General features: G+C 42.1%; 1 protein-coding gene across 2 annotated transcripts in view; it reads left to right on the plus strand.

Moving 5' to 3' along the window:
• The window catches only part of TTYH1 (tweety family member 1), a 279501-nt gene that overhangs the window by 179934 nt on the left and 78577 nt on the right, over positions 1-20990 (plus strand). For both annotated transcript variants that reach the window (XM_077457547.1, XM_077457548.1), the window contains exon 3: positions 1062-1173. In XM_077457547.1, the coding sequence (XP_077313673.1) occupies positions 1062-1173 (112 nt within the window). The remainder of the gene's footprint in view (positions 1-1061; positions 1174-20990) is intronic.

Consider the following 20990-nt stretch of genomic DNA (forward strand, 5'->3'; position numbering starts at 1 on the left):
CAGTGCCACCAGCTCACCAGCTTTTTAATACAGGAGCTCTGTCAGGTCAGGACTTTGCAGGGTATGCTTACCAATCCCCTACCCATGTTTTCTACTGCCATACCAAAAATAGTCTAGGGAGGAGGTAACCAGGGGTGTAAAATGACAGGAGAAATATGCAGGTAGGAAGCGGGTAAGCAAACCCAACACTCTACCCTAAGCCCCAGTAAGCAAACCCTACACAGCCAAGATCTTACAACACTCTTGCATTAACAAGCCAAAAGCTATGTTTGCAGGAATACAGGTGCATTGCACTGACAGGAAGGAGGATCTGGTAAGGGAGAGAGAAAGAACACAGCTCACATCTCCTCCCATCTCTCTCCTCCTCTCCTAGCCACTTCCAGCACCCCTGCTGTCGCTACAACTGTCAGCTTGTAACAGAGAGAACTACGCAACTTGTCATGCAGTGATCGCCCCTTGCACTTCAACAAAAAAACACTTCACCCAGGGCAACTGCCCTCCTGCCCTCCTCTTGTCCCAGCCCTGTGTCAACCATCTTACTCCTCCCCAGCACTTGGCTGCTCAAAAAGAAGCCTCACAAGACTTGCAATGGGCACAACATAAAAAAGGGTACAAGTTACTCCAAAGATACTGAAATATGATAGTGCCAGGAAGCAAATTATGCCAGAAATGCAAGGGATATACAGTATTGACACTAGGTACTGATGTATGTAATTATATTTATTTCGTTTAAATATGATATTATTTACATAGGTTTATATTATATTTAGATTATTTTGCAACTTTCTCTTTAACACAGTGGACAAATGTGTATGGCATAGGTGTTGGCACAGATGATTTACATATCCAAAGAAAAACTTGCTTGTTGCTGCAAAAGGAGTTATGGGCTTGGCAGACCTAGATACCAGCTCATCTGAGATGCCAAGCAAAACCACTTAAAAATTCTTTTTAAGATGCCAGTTAATTGGGACGGTTAAGCAGTGTAAATTAATTCTCTGTTAACGTTATCTTGGGATTTAGCGAAGCAACACTTTTATATTTTCCCATGTTTTCTCTTTTAGTGCTGGAATTGGCATTGGTTTCTATGGAAATAGTGAAACAAATGACGGTGTATATCAAGTGACCTACTCCCTTATGAATGCCAACCACACATTGACCTCCATTGCCTTGCTGGTGAGTTCTCTGAATGATCTCCAAATATTGTTTTGTTGATATAGCTTTCATTGGCTTTACTGGTTCCGTTCCATTTAAATACACAGAGATATATGATTACCACAGCAGCATGATAGGTTATGTGTAGCATCAGGAAGAAAGGGGACAGGAAAGGTTGTCTGTAGTACCCAGTCAGATCCTATACATACATTTCCAAATACAGGTTAAAACATGAACCCTATTTCATTGCTAAATAATATACAGTTCTTCCACTTTCCCCATAACTCCAGTTATATATTAACTTTTGTGTATAAAACTAGCACTTAACAGAGCATTTGCCTAATTTTGTTTAAAAATGCCCTCTTGGAAAAGTAGCACTCTCTTGCTGTGGATATGCTTGAGCTATTCGTATCTATTAACAACTTCAGCTCTTACAACTGTAAACCACCTATGGACCAGAGCAATTTTTGCAATGTTTACATTTCTGGGGTTTGATCCCTGGAAATCTTCTGCAAGCTCCTTGTAAAATTTGCACATTGTGAACAAATTTTGAAAATTAATTCTGTAAATTTCTAGGAAAATAGGCAAGGGAATAACAATAAACAAATGGCATGGGGAACTGGGCACTGGTGGGTAAGGAAAATATTTGCAGATGAGTCATGTAGCATTTACCCCCTGGAATCCATCTGCCCTCAGCTTGGCATACAGGCAGTAGTACTGTATGTGCCTAGCTGAGAAAGCCCCTCTTCCCCTCCTCCAGATGAAGAAAAAAGAAGTGCCAATAAAGACTCCTGGAATGTATGACATAATTTTGGCCTAGGACAGAAACCAAGAAGCAACTGAGGAAATGTAAAAAAAAAAAAAAGGTTAATACAAATAAATAAACTAGGCATTCCTATCTATTTACTAATGCTAGCAGCATAAAGCCCTGTACAAATGATTGGACTTTCCAACGGGAAATGTTCGATGACAGCGTGTGTATGCTTCATCGGACAGTTCTTGTCAGACTTTCTGCCAACAAATGTTGGCTAGCAGGTTTTCAAATTTTACATGGACAAATGTGTGTTGTCAGATTTTCCAAGCGTGTGTACACAAGTCCGTTGGACAAAAGTCCAAAGTACAAACACATATGCTCGGAAAGCAAGGATGAGCCAGAAGCAGTCAGCCTTGTAAACTAGCGTTCCTAATGGAGAATTAACATTCGTGACGTGGTAACATGAAATCTCCAAATGCAGCGTACAATTCTTTTCTTCTTTAATGGGATAATAATGAAACTGAAGTTATTGCAAACAAATTTTCCAAGGCTTTTTTTTTCTAGTGATATCAAGAATAATATTATTATGCTTTTTTTGTATTTGGGCAAGTTACCACAACACCATTATCCCATAGTTTTTAAGATCAAAGATACAACCATGTTGTCGTCCCTTGTTAATTTTACATTGTATTTTTTTAAATCTAACTGCCTTCTCCCACTCTAACTGTCATTTGAAGTAAAAAAACATAGCCAAGTATTATTCTCCACAATTTTTTTTATTGTGCATTAAAAAAAAAAAAAAAAATTAGACATGCTATCTGCCAATAGAACTGAACCAAAAAGTGAATTCTATGCATGCAAAAACATAGAAAATATATCAAATCAAATCATTATTCAGCCAAAAAAATAATGTCAAAGCAATAACTCCAAGGCCAATAATAAATAACACGTTATCTCCTCCGATTCTGCAACATGTCTGGTTGACGAACGGCCGTTCAGAAACTAACTGAAAAGCGTGAACTGAAAAGTGTGAAATGAAAAGTGCAAAATGAAAAGTGTGAATCAACTCTCACCAAACTTCTACTAACACAAAATTAGCAGAAGGAGCCCAAAGGGTGGCGCTAAAGAGCTGAAAAACCTCATAGTATGTGGCCGTGTGTATGCAAGTTTGAGCCAGCGCCCTTCAGACAAAATTCCACGGTTTTGTTGGCCAACAATCTGATCGTGTGTACGAGGCTTAAGAATTACAAATAGGTAAGGTTGATTGAAATGCTCAACAATAACAGTCACAAGCCAAAACAAATTCTCCAAAAAGTCCTATAATCACAAAAATAAAAAAAGTCCTATAATCACAAAATACAATTGTTTTCCAAAAACAAGTGTCCTCTTGATTGACCTCTACTCTTAGAGCCGGTTAACACAGGGGCGATTCAGATCCGACTTCAGGTCGCCCCTAGTCGCCTTAAGTCACGCTACATGTAAAAATCAATGTAAGTGAATGAGAGCCTTAATGCACACTACTGAAGTCGCTCCAACTTCAGAAAAGGTTCCTTTACTACTTCAATCCGACTTGTAGGCGACTGGTACCCATTGATTTCAATGGAGGTCGCCTCCAAGTCGGATCTCCATCTATACAGAGGCGACTCACAGAATTATCAGCTCTCAAGAGGGAACTCCACACCAAATTGATTAAAAAAATTTGGCGTGGGTTCCCCCTCCGAGAGCATACCAGGCCCATGGGTCTGGTATGGATTTTAAGGGGAACCCCCTACACCGAAAAAATGGCGTGGGGTCCCCCCAGATCCATACCAGACCCTTATCCGAGCACACTACCCGGCCGGCCAGGAAAGGGGGTGGGGACGAGCGAGCGCCCCCCCCCTCCTGAGCCCTACCAGGCCACGTGCCCTCAACATGGGGGGGTGCCTTGGGGGAGGGGGGCGGGCGGCCCCCCCACCCCAAAGCACCTTGTCCCCATGTTGATGAGGACAAGGGCCTCTTCCCGACAACCCTGGCCGTTGGTTGTCGGGTTCTGCGGGCGGGGGGCTTATCGGAATCCGTGAGCCCCCTTTAATAAGGGGGCCCCCGGATCCCAGCCCCCCACCCTATGTGAATGAGTATGGGGTACAATGTACCCCTACCCATTCACCTGTGAAAAAAATGTAAAAAAAAACACAACACACAAGGGTTAAAATAGTTTATTGCACAGCTCCGGGGGTCTTCTTCCATCTTCGGGGGTCTTCTCGCCGGACTCCTCCGCTATCTTCTACTAGCTCTTTTACTAGCGGAGGAGCCCGGCATTCTTCTTTGCCGCCGCCGCCCTCTTCTTCCGACTTCGGGGGTCTTGTCCCCCTCTTCGGGGGTCTTGTCCCCCTCTTCGGTTCTTCTTGCCGGGCCACCACACCTTCTTCTAGCTCTTTTACAAGCGGTGGCCCGGTCTTCTGTCGCCGCTGCCGCCGTCGCCGCCGACGTCTTCTGTTCTTCTGTTCTTCTCTTCTGGAGATGTTGCCTCGTCGCTGTCTCCGGTCACTATGACAGAACACGCGGCGTGTGGCGACTTATATAGGGACATCACCGGATGATGTCCCCGCCCATTATGATGTCACAGTCCCAGAGGATGCTCGCTCGTCCCCACCCCCGGCCGGGTAGCGTGCTCGGATAAGGGTCTGGTATGGATCTGGGGGGGGGCCCTCACGCCATTTTTTTCGGCGTAGGAGGTTCCCCTTAAAATCCATACCAGAGTCTGGTATGCTCTCGGAGGGGGAACCCATGCCGTTTTTTTTTAAATTTGACGTGGAGTTCCCCCTTCAGAGCTCATTCTCTGATTGGCCACGGCAAAAGTCGCCTGGCCTGGGGTGACTTAAAGTCGTGTCCAAGTTGCCTCCAAAAGTCGTGTTGAAAGTCGTTGCCCCTGTGTGAACCGACCCTTAACGTCCCTAAAATGAAAACAGGAGGCTTACCAGAGTTTTTTTCGTTTTTTTGTCAGTTGTTTATTTATTGAAAGACAAAAGTACAGAGAACATATCGCACATTAATATAATAATGATGGTGCTGCGCTGTTGAATGACTGGTGATATATACGAAATAAAGTGCAAGTGCAAATGGCATCAATAAAGTGTGTGAATAATCTCACAATTAACTTGTTGCAAACACAATATGAATACAATTCACAGTAAATAGATGACAAACATAACAGTTGTGCAAAAAAATAACAAGTGAATAGATGCAGTGCAAATGAAATCAAATATCCAATGTGCCACCCTAGGCACAAATAATAATCAAAGAATAGTGGTACATAAGTCAATCAAAGAATGATGAGTGAGTGATGGATCCCTTCACAATGAACAGTTAATAAATGGCTGATGCCTAGCCAATCCAATGTGATGACACCTTAGTGTGAACTAGGTGTCAGGTAAGATAGGGTAACAGCAGAGAACTAAGCCAGATGCTTCAGACGGCCTCTGGGGTCCTTCTCTGATAGTATTGACTGATGGCTCCTTATGATGAATGGTGCCTCCTCTATAGGCCAATAGGCTGATTGGCCAGGAGTAAAAACAGGAAGACATTAGCGAATATTAATTCCCTAATGTCACACAACTGGGTGGGCTCGGGGTGCAGTGCTCTGCACCCCAAGCCTACCTTTTTTTAAGCCAATTAGAGCCTGATTCAGTTGGAGTAGGACACATTTTGAAAGGGACGCAGCATGCAGTTTTTCATCCTATATAACCAAATTATGCAGCTGTTGAGGCCAAATATATTTATTACAGAGCATTTTAAACTATTTAAAGTGGAAGTAAACTCCCCTATCGTTTTCAGCCAAGGAAGCTGCCATCTTTGTCTCTCTTTAATCTTCAACTGCTATGGTGCTGCACATGTGATTCGTTATGACACCAGCCATTGGATGGTTTGATAGTTTAGCTGAGAGCACAGCCAATGTGCAGTTAGCATTCCCGGCATGTCTTGTCTCTGTTTAATCTTCAACTGCTATGGTGCTGCACATGTGATTTGTTATGACACCAGCTATTGGATGGTTTGATAGTTTAGCTGAGAGCACAGCCAATGTGCAGTTAGCATTCCCGGCATGCCTTTTTTTTTTAATTGTTCAAATCGATGGGTTTACTTCCACTTTAAAGGAAGGAATATTGGTTACACTGTAGATATTATTTATAACATTTCTATTTGGCCATATTGTCAAAACAGCATCCAAATTTAGCATTGGAGCAACAATTTTGTTTTGTTTGTTTAAATTACATTAGGATTAATTTGCTGCCCACAGCATGATGTAATAGTTCCACAATTTATTTCAACCCTCATTGGCTAAACCACATCCACATTTATCTTGTAAGGGCCTAAAAAAGGAAAAAAAAATATTTTTCAGATTCCAATGGAAGGAAGATGACACACACAACATACATAATAGTTCCACAATTTATTTTAGACATAAAAAAAAAAAAAAAGACCCAATGAGTCAAAAACCCACATTTAAGTGTATACAGTAGATTTCTCACAAAAAGAAAATCAGGATTATAATAAAAATTCAGCCTTAGTTCCCAGGGCATGATACGGGTCTGGACGCTGCTCGTCCGTAGACATGCTTCCCCCCCTTCTTCCTTCCCCCACCTTCCCCTGCCCCCCATCCCCTGTCTTTCTTCCGAAGTCTCCCCTTGTTCCCTCGTCCTCCAGGACCTCTCCCTGATCCTCTTTACGTAATCGGTCTGCCTAGGAGGGCTGAGGAGTTGGAGAGTAGAGTGTACTCCTGGTAGATCCGCCTACCACACCGTATTTGATGACCTCCACCCAGATGGAGGGGGCCAGGTCACTGAGAGACTCTCATCCTGCACAGTGTGTTCCCAGTTGGGGTGCAGGTGAGGCCCAGTAGGTGATTGACATAGCGATTCCGTATATGAGGTGTGTGGGTGGAACTAGAGGAGTTAGTACAGAGTATTAGGATCTTAGTATTCTGCTGTCCTCTGAGTAAACTTTTATGTGACTCTCGGTTATGTAACATCTCTCCAATACATGTAACAAGGTATCTGTTATGTTTTACCTGCTATGTTAATTCAATAAAATCTTTGAAAGTAATAAAAATTCAATAACTCTATAGACAGTATGTTAGGCTGAATTTTGAACAGGAGAGACCTCAGTCAGTTTTTAACAGAAAAATCCTCTTTGTGGTGTGTTTATTTTCTCAGGAAAATAGATAGAAATATATTGTAATAATTCCCTACATATTAATTTTTAAAAAATCAATCATCCACATTTTTCCCAGGCAGCTTATAATTATTTCATCAAACACAGGTCCACAAAATATTTTGTAGACTTTATGCACACTATGCAAGCACTTTTATCAACCGTTTTTTGTGGAGAGATAAGAAAGGTTTTAATTAAAAACAAAACCACTCTAAGGCCCCTTTCACACTGGGGCGGTGTGGGCATCGGCGGTAAAGCACCGCTATTTTTAGCGCTGCTTTACCGTTGTTTTAGCGCTGGTCTGCGGCCGCTAGCAGGGCGGTTTTAACCCCAGCTAGCGGCCGAAAAAGGGTTAAAACTGCCCGCAAAGCCCCGCTGCAGCGGCACTTTGCTGGCCGTATAGCCGCGCTGCCCCATTGATTTCAATGGGTGGAGCGGTTTAGGAGTGGTGAATACGCCGCTCCTTTCACCGCTCCAAAGATGCGGCTAGCAGGACTTTTTTCACCGTCCTGCTAGCGCACTGCTCCAGTGTGAAAGCCCTCTGGCTTTCACACTGAAGTGAAAGAGGCCTGTTTTTTTTTTAAAACTGCCCCAGTGTGAAAGGGGCCTTAGACTACCTTTTTTATGAGAGGCAATCGCCACAAATATTCTGGACTAACAGAGCACTGGAATAGACTTAAAATGGAAGACAGAGAGCCTACAGTATACACTATAAATTTTATAACTGAAAAGAAGTTGCATAAGCATTATATGTGGCACCTGGATAGTGCCAGAGCAGCATAATACACCACAAACATTGAGGTGCAACACAGGAATGACTCTGCAGGGAAAAAAATCCCAAATTTGGTAGCTGCGGAGCAACTCTGAAAACATTAGGCATGGCACCCTGACCGTTTCCATGAATTATGTTAGAGCTGTAGAGGCAGCACAAGATGGTATTTATGGCAGGCCTGCAGCAGGGGCATGAAATGGTAATAGTGACAAACCTGCAGTCATAACAATAGATGGTAACGGTGACAGGAGTTGGTAATGGTGGCAGACCAGCAGCTATGGTAGCAAATGGTAGTGCTGTATGGTACAATAATGTTTTTTGGTGCCAGGTACTCATTGCTAATCCAGGATTGGTTAATTTTTTAAAAGGTGAGTCAGTCAACTGTGTCTAATCAGAGGCGGAGTCCTTTTCTGTCACAAAACTACCAGCTGCACTAAATGTTTGTCCTGAAATCAGACTGGCCACAGGTCAAACCAGAAGCTCAACGCACTGGTCAAGCAGTAGTCAAGTGGGTCGCCCGTTGTAAGGATGTCCACATCTGCCCTTGACACTATATAATCATTGACCTACTTGTGACTGTTGCCACTATCCTTAGACAGCCACCACCATCACCACTGCTCCTTCTTTCACATCCACGAGTGTCCGAGGCACATTGGCTATGAAATGGGATCCTTCTAATCTCTGAAAAAGACATTAGGAGGCTCCTCTGCAGCACTTCTTGCAGGTGGTGCATTTTTAGCTCCCACTGTGATGGCAGGAGGAGCATTTTCTGTCATTTTCCCCTTGTAATGTGGATCCAGAAGAAATGCCAACCAGTAACTGTACATTTCTTTGATGGTCCGTTTGCAGACACTGCAGCAGGAATCAGCTCAATAGCCACAAATTTCCAGAGCCAGAAAAAACAGTTCCAATTATCGCTGAAGATAATTTTGTCCTCAACCATTTTACTCCACTCACGTACAACTCCTAGTGCTTGGGAGGTTAGAATGTATCCCTGACCTTTAAGGAGGAGGGGGTAAAGGTGACTGACAGAGCTGTTACCATCACCAAGTTGCTTGACACAGGGCAGCATTACCAACTCCAATGGAGTGCCCCATTCTACAACCTTCCCAGCCGACAGCAAATTTATTCAGAAGGCAATGAAGGATATAGAACATCCCCTGTGATCATGTGTAACTGTGTGACCCAGTGGCAGGAAGACATTACCTTCCATATGCTGGTTAAGAGCATCAATGGTCTTCTGGGGAAACAAGTGGCACCAAAGTACCTGCCATTGTGTTACAGCTATACCACAAATTCATGACATGGAGCAGATTCCACTAGCTGGAACAGAAGTAGCTGTAAAGCCAGTGATTTTGCCAAGCTGGTATCGAGATGACTGTGTAAATATTTTATTTTACACTCCAGCAGCTGCTCGGTTTGGTAGAAGGGAAATGCTGGCTGAGTAGCTATTATTCTTTGCTAATTCTGATAAAGACAAGCCGTTGCCTCTTATTACTACCTTTTGGAAGATCAATAACTACTAATAGATACACATTTTGGGTGGTCTTATCTTCTTCATTATTGGGTATGGGCCCCCTTAGACTGCAGTTTAAATAATCCCAGCCAAGATTTGGCAGAACTTTCATACTTGAGAGCCAGGAATTACTTAAAGCTGGATTTATTTTGATCTCTTAATTCTTTAACATCAAAGATCCAAAGGTAGCTCTGTTCCTGCAAGTGATTTACACTCTTTTTAATTAATTGCTACTCTTGTTAAGGTCTTAACTGAGGTAGTTGGAAAGTAACTTCATACTACTTGTGAAGAAGTTTGAGTTAAACAAAAAGCTTGGATGAAAAAATTATGAATATATGTAAACTATTGAAAGCTGAATTTTTTTTATGAACTTTTAAGTTTTGTTAAGTTTTTAGACTATAGAAACAAAAATGTAATATACTGTATCAGGTTCAGTCAAGTTCACATTTACATGCCTGGAGATGCGGTGAATAGGGATGAGTGAATCTGTCCTGGCTTGGTTTAATCCAAGTTTGGTGAATCCAATGGGAAGTCTGCGAATCCCAAACTTAGCACTGAACCCCCACTGAAGACTATTGGATGCAAAAAACATTTTTAAGGCTAATGGGCAAGCCATTGTTGAAAGAAGGGTATGAACACTGGCATTAGGGACATGTACCAAATGTAAACAAACTTAAAAAAAATACTGCTCAGTGGAAAGGTCAACATTGAAAATATTCAAATCCTGTAGATAACATGCCATTTCCTGTCCCATTGATCCCATGACAAAAAATGAGAGGGTATAGGTGTTACCAGAACAGATCACAGATAACATATCAAAATGCCCTGCAATAAACAGAATTAAATTGAAAAAAATATTTTTGACAATATATGCCATGTGTTTTACATGACTTCAATGTGCAAAAAAATACACATATGGGGCTAAAACATTAGCCCCAATAGACTGTACAGCATAAAAAAATTGCACAAATATTAAAAGTGAACAAATTCACAAACTGAATATCCTTTAGTAAAATGTGATATCTAAACTCCGCTGGTTCTACCAATGCTCACCAAAAAAACAGTGTTCAAAAGTATTTCACACTAATAGTGTTCATAATATCTTATATATCAATACATGACATATACCTGTAGAGCCTTTGATTATAGGAAGTCTATAAGTGCTTGGTATGTATATGGATTACATCCATCCATGGGCAAGACCAGCATAACTGTAGCTTGATGGATACACAGGGTTAAACCACATGCCACATGAGGACTGGTAAAAGCTCAGGGAAGAAGAAAAACTACAATCAAAATGAAATGTTCTGCTATCACTAGTCATGGCTATTTCCAGGGGGGATATTGAGGTAGGACTCCTGACTCTCGTATTCTTCCTACCCCGAAGGAGTTGCAGGTGAAAGGGATCCCCCACTCCTGTACAGTCAGGCACACCGAATCTTCACAAGCCCCACAAATCAGAGAACAGTCTGTTGCTTTGTTTTTGTTTTGTTTTTAATAGAGGGTTAATAACTTGGATAGGGATGGGAAGTTATGGGATGCCTACTTGACTTTACCAACTTCAGGGACAACTTTCTATATACACACCTATATACAGTCACTTCTCCTCTTCCCTGCAGCATAAACACTTGCTTGCTCCAGCTGAATCACTCTTGAAATGATCTGACAGGTTCCCAGTCAGATTTAGCAACAGCCCATTACAGACAGGAATCTCGCAGCCCCTTTAATTGTAGCTCAGATATATTGAAACAGCATGTCATTTCTCCTCTGTGGACACTGATCCCAGCACCACCTAAACAGGCACCGCCAAGGCCACAGTGTATTTAGCCAGGGATGTGATTCTAGGACTGTAAAACCCTCTGTCTATGTGCAGCATGATGACACCTTTGGTAACTCCACCTTAGGTGTTGCGTTCTTATGGGACTTCATTAGAGAGTGGGCCAGGAGTCAGGAATATGTCACATACAGGTGTGTGTGTGTGTATATGTGTATGGGCAGTGGTCAGGTGTATGTAATATACAACCCCTTATATTGGTGTTTGTGATAATTTACTACTGAGCAGGAAACATAGCATGTACTGTCATGTGGCTGCCCAATGTAGATACAGAAATATAAACAATAAATAGAAGCAACAAAAAAAAAACATTTACAAATACTATCAAGCCTTACCACATATTATAAAAGTCATTAATAGCAAAATATATAAAGCTTTTTTGAACTGACAGATTACTAAGGATTCCTAGTAAATCACAAGCAAGTTCCACAATGCTTGCAATACATAACAGACTTAGTGCTTCTGTAGAGAGTTTTCGGTAATCTCAATATGTTCCTCCAGATGTGTACTATCTATAGCTCTTTAATCCAGTGATTCTGCTTTCAGCCACCCCTTGATTGTTACATTAACATTCTGTATTTTGTCCACAAACTTGTCAAACCTGGGGCTTTTACCCCCTAAAACAAATGCTACAAGTAACCTCCTCTGCTGCACAGCTCCTACATCCTCCATTTTCCTAAGGGGCTGCCTGTCACTGTGCATTAAAACACTAAACCATTCATGCAGAAAATTCTGTTAGTTCATTTTGTATCAGGAGCCCTTGGCAAAAGAAATGCTCTGCTATCACTAGTCATGACTATTTGCGGGGGGGAGGTTGAGGTTGTACTCTGTACTACTGACACTAGTTTCCTGCTGTCAGCAACACTATAGATTGTCATTGTTTTTTCTTTTAGAGTTGTGAGCAAAATATATAACTGTAGGAAAATATTTCAGCTGTCTAAGGATAAAGTTCATTAGCAAAACTCCTCCAGAGGGGAACCATGTTACCTACTTCCCGGTTACACAGTACACAGATTTCAATTGAAAATGGTAATGTTTAAATCCTAACTCTCCTTTGTTCCCTCCGCTTCAATACACCACCTCTGGCCCCTTTAAAAAAAAAAAAAACGTCAACTCTTTTTCTGGATGCCTTTGGTACTATCCAGTGATGTTACAACTTCTTCTTCCTCCAGCGTTGCGAAGATCCTAAATGAGAGTAAAGCCATGTAATGACATGGTGTAGTTCTTTGCTTTTGTCGAAGGGCCATCACTTAGTACACTGACCTCCCAGTTTGCTTTCGTTCAGCCGGCTGGGTTGAATAAAAAAAACTAAAAAAACGAATGTGTGTACCAGGCACTACATACTCTCTCCAGAGAATGTACAATATTTGTGGCTACTGTCTTTGAAAAAATAGAGTATAATTTTTATTTCATGATAAAACTGCCCTGAGTCTCCCTCTAAAATTGCAGCCTAATCAAGCTGCTCCCATACTCTCCAGTGAATGTACAATATTTGTGTCTTTTGTCTCTGAAATAATACACTCAAATTTTTAATTCAAGACAAAACCTGACTTGTCTCCTTCAATTTGTTAAAAATAAAATATAAAATAGATCTTCACTAGTATTAAATGAAAAGGCAGACGTAAAAAGTAATCAAAGTGCAATTATGAGAGCAGCATACAGAAAGACCAATATAAATTCTATTAACCATAATTGTATAATAGTTGCAGTGCTTCTGTGTAATAAACAATCTGACTTCCACCAACTGTGACAAAATGTGCCATTAAACTACACCATGTGGTGGGATGATATCAGCACCCAAAGCTCTTTCCTATGAATCCTTCGGATTTTAAGAGGAACCCCACAGCTATTTTTTTTTTAAATGGCGTGGGGTCCCTACCAAAATACATACTAGACACTTATCTGAGCATGCAGCCTGGCAGGTCAGGAAAGGGAGTGTGAGTGACCCCAAAGCACCTTGTCCCCATTTTTAAGGGGGACACGGGTCTCTTCCGATATCCATGGGCTGTGGTTGCAGGGGCTTATCAGAATTTTGAAGCTACCTCTCACAAGGGGGCCTCCAGATCCCAGCGCCCTCCCTATGTAAATGAGTACATTTTACCCCTACCCAAATAACAAAAAATGTGTAAAAAATAAATAAAGGCAAAAGGTAGTTTTTGACAATTCCTTTATTTAAAAAAAATTAAAAATGATGTCCCCTGATGTAGAGCGATCATCAATTACTAGGCCCGCTGCACCACCAACCCCGAAAAAAAGAGAAAAAAAAGTTCTGGCCACAACAAAAACGAACTGCCAAATGCCTGCTCTACCATTTGACAGTTCTTAAACACTGTAGGTAAGGGACAGGCCACCTGGTGCCGTCACCTGGTGGCACCAACCACTGCATGCTGGATCGGTGAAGTCACAATGTGGCTGTGTCACCAGGTGATGTCACTAGGTGGCCCCACCCCTTACCTATTTAAGGAATGGTCAAACAGCAGAGCAAGCATTTGGCAGTTAGTCCGGCGGGAATCGTGATTGATAATGGATCTACATCAGGGGGACATTGTTTTTTATTTGTTTAACCCCTTCCCGCCGTGCGTACGCAGATGTGCGTACTCGGCTTCTGGGGGGTATACGGGGATGATGCCCGCACCTGCAGGCATCATCCCGGTACCGTTCTTTTCAGCAGGCGATTGGCTATCCAGGCATAACAACCGATGCGGCTACAAGCCGCTCAGCTGTTATGCCGGAGGAGCGGGAGGGGACGGGAGGGGCCTCCGGCTGCTGGGGAGGGGGAGGAACTGGAACAAAGCCGTAATCGGCTTCGTTCCAGTCTCCTCATAGTAAACTCAGTGTAAACATGGAAGCGACGTCATGACGTCACTTCCCGTTTACTCGGCTGCCAATGGCGCCGGTTTTAAAAAGATATACGGTATTCAGAATAGCCGTTTTCGGCGATCTGAAAACATTGAAGTGTAAAAGGAGGGGTGGGGGGTCTTTTAGACCCCCGATCCCTCCATAAAGAGTACCTGTCACCACCTATTACTGTCACAAGGGATGTTTACATTCCTTGTGACAGCAATAAAAGTGATCAATTTTTATTTATTTTTTTAAAACAATTTAGTCATTTTAAAATAAATAAAATAAATAAAAAGCTCGCGAAGCAAAGAAAACGCATACGGAAGTCGCACCCGCGTATGTAAACGGTGTTCAAATCACACATGTGAGGTATCGCCACGATCATCAGAGCGAGAGCAATAATTCTAGCACTAGACCTCCTAACCTGGTAACCGTAAAAAAAAATTAAAGCGGCCCCTTTTCAGATTTTTAGGTACCGCACTTTGTCGTCAATCCACAAGTGCGTGCAATTATAAAGTGTGACATGTTTGGTATCTATTTACTCGGCGTAACATTATCTTTCACTTTATGCAAAAAAATTGGCCTAATTTTACTGTTTTGTTTTTTTAAAATTCATGAAAGTGTCCCTTTTCCCAAAAAAGCTGCGTTTAAAACACCGCTGCGCAAATACCGTGTGACATAAAATATTGCAACAATCTCCGTTTTATTCTCTAGAGTCTCTGCTACAAAAATATATATAATGTTTGGGGGTTCCAAGTAATTTTCTAGCAAAAAATATGGATTTTAACTTGTAAACACCAAATGCCAAAAATAGGCTTAGTCATGAAAGGGTTAATAAAGGAATTGTCAAAAACTGCCTCTTGTCTTTATTTATTTTTGACACTTTTTTGGTGAATGGTACCCCATGCTCAGTCACATGGGGGGCTTCGATCTGCGCATCCCCTTGTTAAAAGGCAAAGCCTCCCACCCTAGAGCACCCCCCATGTTGAGGGCATGTGGCCTGGTATGACTCAGAGGGGGGGGGGGCGCTCACTCATCGCTAATCCCCCAAAGGGCCTGGTATGGATTGGAGTGGACCCACACGGCATATTTTTTTCACTTTTTTCTATTGCTAGCCATGTTTTTTTCTTTTTCATTCATCTGTCAGTGGGAAAGCTTGTTGACAGTTGATGACTCATCAATTGTTAAGAATTTCCAGCCTGCCCCTTAACAACCAGCCCTTCACTGTGCCCTGATTGGGCAAAGCTTTGCCGAATCAAGACTCAGAATGCACTGTGCAGCGCACATGCATTGTGGGAGCTAGGCAGGATGTTTGAAAAGTCTGGTGTTTGCCGAACAATGGTATTGAGTACAAGGGGGCCCCCAGATCCTCCCCCATGTGAATGGGTATCCTGTACAATGTACCCCTACCCATTCACCAAAAAAAAGCGTCAACAAATAAAAAATTACAGGAGACAGTTTTGGACAATTCCTTTATTAAAAAAAAGTGCCCCGCGATGTCCAATCATCTTCAATCATGCACCAATGGTCTTGATAAAAAAGAAGAAAAACATAAAATTACGCCTCCATCAGTGACAGCTGTTATATAGTGGGTCACTTAATAGGTGACCCCGACCCCTCTGATGTCACATGACAGCTGTCACCACGAAAAGACAGCAGTCGGTGGGACACCTCCCATCGAGGCGTAGTTTTTCCTGTTTTTTTCTTTTCTATTTTTCGGGTCCATTGGCGCAGTGATTGACGATGGATTTACATCATGGGACACTTTTTTTTTTGTCTCCTGTCATTTTTACTTTTTTGATACCTTTTTTGGTGAATGGGTAGGAGTACAATCTACCCCATACCCATTTACATAAGGGGGGCTGGGATCTGGGGACCCCCTTGTTAAAGAGGGCTTCCAGATTCCGATAAGCCCCCTGCCCGCAGACCCCCACAACCACCAGGTAGAGGTGTGGGGATGAGGCCCTTGTCCCATCAACATGGGGACAGGGTGCTTTGGGGGTGAATACAAAGCACCCTTCCCATATTGAAGGCATGTGGCCTGGTACAGTTCAGGAGGGGGGCGCTCTCTCACCCCCCCTTTTCCTGCAGCCTGCTCAGGGTCTGGTATGGATTTTGAGGGGGGACACCACAAAATTTTTACTTTATTTTGGTGTGGGGCTCCCCTAAATATCCATACCAGACCCGAAGGGCCTCATATGGACTGGGGGAACCCACACCGTTTTTTCAATAATTTTTTATGTATATTGCCGGGGTCCGGCAATAAATTACATCTGTGAGCAATTTTAAATGACATTTTTTCTTTTAGAAATGCAATTTTGCTGCGGTACTGTTATCAACATGGGAAAGAGTACTTTACAGACAGACTAAGGGGGCCCCCAGGCACGATATTTAAAGGAATATTTCATTTTTATTGTTTCACTTTAAGCATTATTAAAATCACTGCTCCTGAAAAAACTGACGTTTTTAAAACTTTTTTTTGCATTGATACATGTCCCCTGGGGCAGTACCCCGGTCCCCATAAACTTTTTATGGCAATACTTTGCATACAAGCCTTTAAAATTAGCACTTTTGGTTTTTCATGTTCTTGTCCCGTGGACTTTAATGGTGTTCACATACTGTAGCTGCTAACTTGTAATATTAGGACACTTACTCCATCGATGTCGGCACCCCAGCCGATGTTTGCATCGGGGGAAAGAGGAGGAGGCTGAACTTCCAAGTGATCTTGCCGGGGCAAGATCTCTCAAAAGAGGGGATGAGTACCTGTCAAAAACAGGTACCCGCTCCCCCCTCAAAAGGTGCCAAATGTGGCACTGGATGGGGGAGGAGTCTGATATGCGGAGCTTTTGAGTTGAACTCCGCTTTAAGTTATTTCATTAATTACTTTAAAGGGTGCACTCAATAAGAGAAGTATGTGATCTACGTACCGCTTCCAAAGAACCAATTGTATTATTGAATTGGCATACATGATGTCATTCCCCTACCTAGCCAAAGATTGGTCATAATTGGGAATACTTGTCTCCTATTGCCACACCACTCACTACCTTGAAGGTAATATCTCATCTCAAAAGAGGGGGAAAACACTGTGCTATACCTAACTAGCAAAAAACTAGCAAAAAACAGCTGCCAACACTTCAAACAAACAAGGTTAAACAATTTAAGACAAAAAATATTGTAGCGCTTCTATAAAGTGGATGTGTAATCACATGAGGGAAATCAAAATGCAATCACAAAAAAGCAAATAAATTAGTGGTCACATAGGAAAGTCCGTAATCACATGGAGAAAGTCCATATACAATCACAACTAAATGAAATCCTCCGTGATGTGACTGGTGCACAAAGAAAGTGAGAAAGCTTCTTCAAAAGGGGATAGGGGTTTTTACTGGTCAGGTACAACCCGATATGTCAGCTTGTCTGCAGATATCAATAAAGTAGATGGGGTACTCTTACCGAATATGATGGACTCACACGGTCTTACGACGGTTGAGTCAGGAATGCTTAGGGTCCTGACCTAGGACCAGGTGGTAGGTTGGTAAGGGTCCGTCCAGATGTTAAGAAGACTCCAAACGACTGTAGACCGTAGGGGGCGTCTCCCAGAGGAATCTCCGGAGTAGTTCTTTGTCCAATTCGGAAGTGACTCGATTGGCAATTACAACCCCAAGCAGGGGGTGGGGGATTTTGTAGAATTTAAACCAAAAAAGAAACAGGGGCATGATGGAACCCACCACATTTCTAACAAATTTATGAAGTTTCTGAGGTAAGTCCGCCTAAAAAGGGGGCGGACCTACCTCAGAAACTTCATAAATTTGTTAGAAATGTGGTGGGTTCCATCATGCCCCTGTTGAAGACACTCTATGTCGAAACGCGTCGGGCCTGCTTTTTGGCACCCCACATTGCTTTTATTTTGTTCATTTGTGATCACCAAGTCATAATTTTTATTTAATTATTTGACTTTTTAAATAAACCTGTCGGTTAAGATTTTCTGACCATGTGGAGCTTTCTTTTTTGGTTTAAATTCTACAAAATCCCCCACCCCCTGCTTGGGGTTGTAATTGCCAATCGAGTCACTTCCGAATTGGACAAAGAACTACTGGTCCTAGGTCAGGACCCTAAGCATTCCTGACTCAACCGTCGTAAGACCGTGTGAGTCCATCATATTCGGTAAGAGTACCCCATCTACTTTATTGATATCTGCAGACAAGCTGACATATCGGGTTGTACCTGACCAGTAAAAACCCCTATCCCCTTTTGAAGAAGCTTTCTCACTTTCTTTGTGCACCAGTCACATCACGGAGGATTTCATTTATTTGTGATTGTATATGGACTTTCTCCATGTGATTACGGACTTTCCTATGTGACCACTAATTTATTTGCTTTTTTGTGATTGCATTTTGATTTCCCTCATGTGATTACACATCCACTTTATAGAAGCGCTACACTATTTTTTGTCTTAAATATCTCATCTCAAACTTGTTGTGATGCATGGCAAATTCAAGGACCCACAAAATAATTTGCTTTTGTACTCTTTTGAGAGAGCCTGGAACTCCTCTAAATAATACTAAACTGATTGAAATTCCTGTTCATTGGATACGAAAAGATGAAACATCAGCAGTTACAAAGATATACAGTGGTGTGAAAAAGTATTTGCCCCTTCCTCATTTCCTGTTCCTTTGCATGCTTGTCACACTTAAGTGTTTCGGAACATCAAACCAATTTAAACAATAGTCAAGGACAACACAAGTAAACACAAAATGCAATTTGTAAATGAAGGTGTTTATTATTAAAGGTGAAAAAAATCCAAACCATCATGGCCCTGTGTGAAAAAGTGATTGCCCCCCTTGTTAAAACATACTATAACTGTGGTTGTCCACACCTGAGTTCAATTTCTCTAGCCACACCCAGGCCTGATTATTGCCACACCTGTTCACAATCAAGGCATCACTTAAATAGGAGCTGCTTGACACAGTAAGGTCCACCAGAAGATCCTTAAAAGCTACACATCATGCCGAGACCCAAAGAAATTCAGGAACAATTGAGAAAGAAAGTAATTGAGATCTATCAGTCTGGAAAGGGTTATAAAGCCATTTCCAAAGCTTTGGGAATCCAGCGAACCACAGTGAGAGCCATTATCCACAAATGGCGAAGACATGGAACAGTGGTGAACCTTCCCAGGAGTGGCCGGCCGCCCAAAATTACCCCAAGAGTGCAGCGACGACTCATCCAAGAGGTCACAAAAGACCCCACAACAACGTCCAAGGAACTGCAGGCCTCACTTGCCTCAGTTAAGGTCAGCATTCATGCCTCCACCATCAGGAAAAGACTGGGCAAAAATGGCCTGCATGGCAGAGTTCCAAGGAGAAAACCACTGCTGAGCAAAAAGAACATCAAAGCTCGTCTCAATTTCTCCACAACACATCTTGATGGTCCCCAAGACTTTTGGGACAACATTCTGTGGACCGATGAGACAAAAGTGGAACTCTTTGGAAGGTGTGTCCAAGTATATCTGGCGTAGAAGAAACACTGCATTTCATAAAAAGAACATTATACCAACAGTAAAATATGGTGGTGGTAGTGTGATGGTCTGGGGCTGTTTTGCTGCTTCAGGACCTGGAAGACTTGCCATGATAAAAGGAACTATGAATTCTGCTGTCTACCAAGAGATCCTGAAGGAGAATGTCCGACCATCTGTTCGTGTACTCAAGCTGAAACGAACTTGGGTTCTGCAGCAGGACAATGATCCTAAACACACCAGCAAGTCCACCACCGAATGGCTGAAGAAAAACAAAATGAAGACTTTGGAGTGGCCTAGCCAAAGTCCTGACCTGAATCCTATTGAGATGTTGTGGTATGACCTTAAAAAGGCCGTTCATGCTCGAAAACCCTCTAATGTAACTGAATTAGGACAATTCTGCAAAGATGAGTGGGCCAAAATTCCTCCAGGACGCTGTAAAAGCCTCATTGCACGTTATCGCAAACTCTTGGTTGCAGTTGTTGCTGCTAAGGGTGGCCCAACCAGTTATTAGGTTTAGGGGGCAATCACTTTTTCACACAGGGCCATGATGGTTTGGATTTTTTTTCACCTTTAATAATAAACATCTTCATTTACAAATTGCATTTTGTGTTTAATTGTGTTGTCCTTGACTATTGTTTAAATTGGTTTGATGTTCCAAAACACTTAAGTGTGACAAACATGCAAAGCAACAGGAAATGAGGAAGGGGGCAAACACTTTTTCACACCACTGTAATCCTCTTTATAGTGTACCCCTTTCAACACATTGATGGTATGTTGTGTATTACTCAGAAAAGGTGGCATATCTGCTACTAGAGGCTTGGGAAATGGTCTACAATTCTACATCATTTCCAGTTCTGAATATATTAAATATGAAAGCTGGAGGAAGTGTCTGCAGGAGCCTAGCATTGCATCACAATTCATTGATCGCAAATGCAATGATTTGCAGGAAACAAATAATAAATGCACATTATTTTCCTGAAAAAACTTGTGCATTTTTTTCTTAAAGGTGAACATATCCTTTAGTATTCCAAAAGTCCACAGATTTTCAGAGATATACGCAGACTAATTCTTTCTGTGAACTATCATCCTACCCTAACATGAACAGAGTGCGAGAACCAAAAGCATTAGTCAACTGATGCTGAGAGTTGCTGGCTTGCTTTTAGGGAGATTTGCCATTTGGAACATCTGTGAGATAAAAAAGCACCTCCCTCTATCACAAATGCTTGTTTTGCCTCCTACTGGATTACAAACAGACTGATTGTCAGAGGCAATGCTCAAAATCAAGAGCTTGCTTTTATCATGTGGTTTATGGTCACCCTTGTGCTGTCTGGTAGAAACATGTTTATCTACGCATTAAATATAATCATTAAAATATGGTACAATGAAAAGTGAAAATCATTGAAAAATGACTTAAAGTGATTT

Source organism: Lithobates pipiens, unplaced genomic scaffold (genome assembly GCF_037356315.1).
Source record: "Lithobates pipiens isolate NorthernLeopardFrog02 unplaced genomic scaffold, aLitPip1_a1.2 Scaffold_27, whole genome shotgun sequence".
NCBI lineage: Eukaryota > Metazoa > Chordata > Amphibia > Anura > Ranidae > Lithobates > Lithobates pipiens.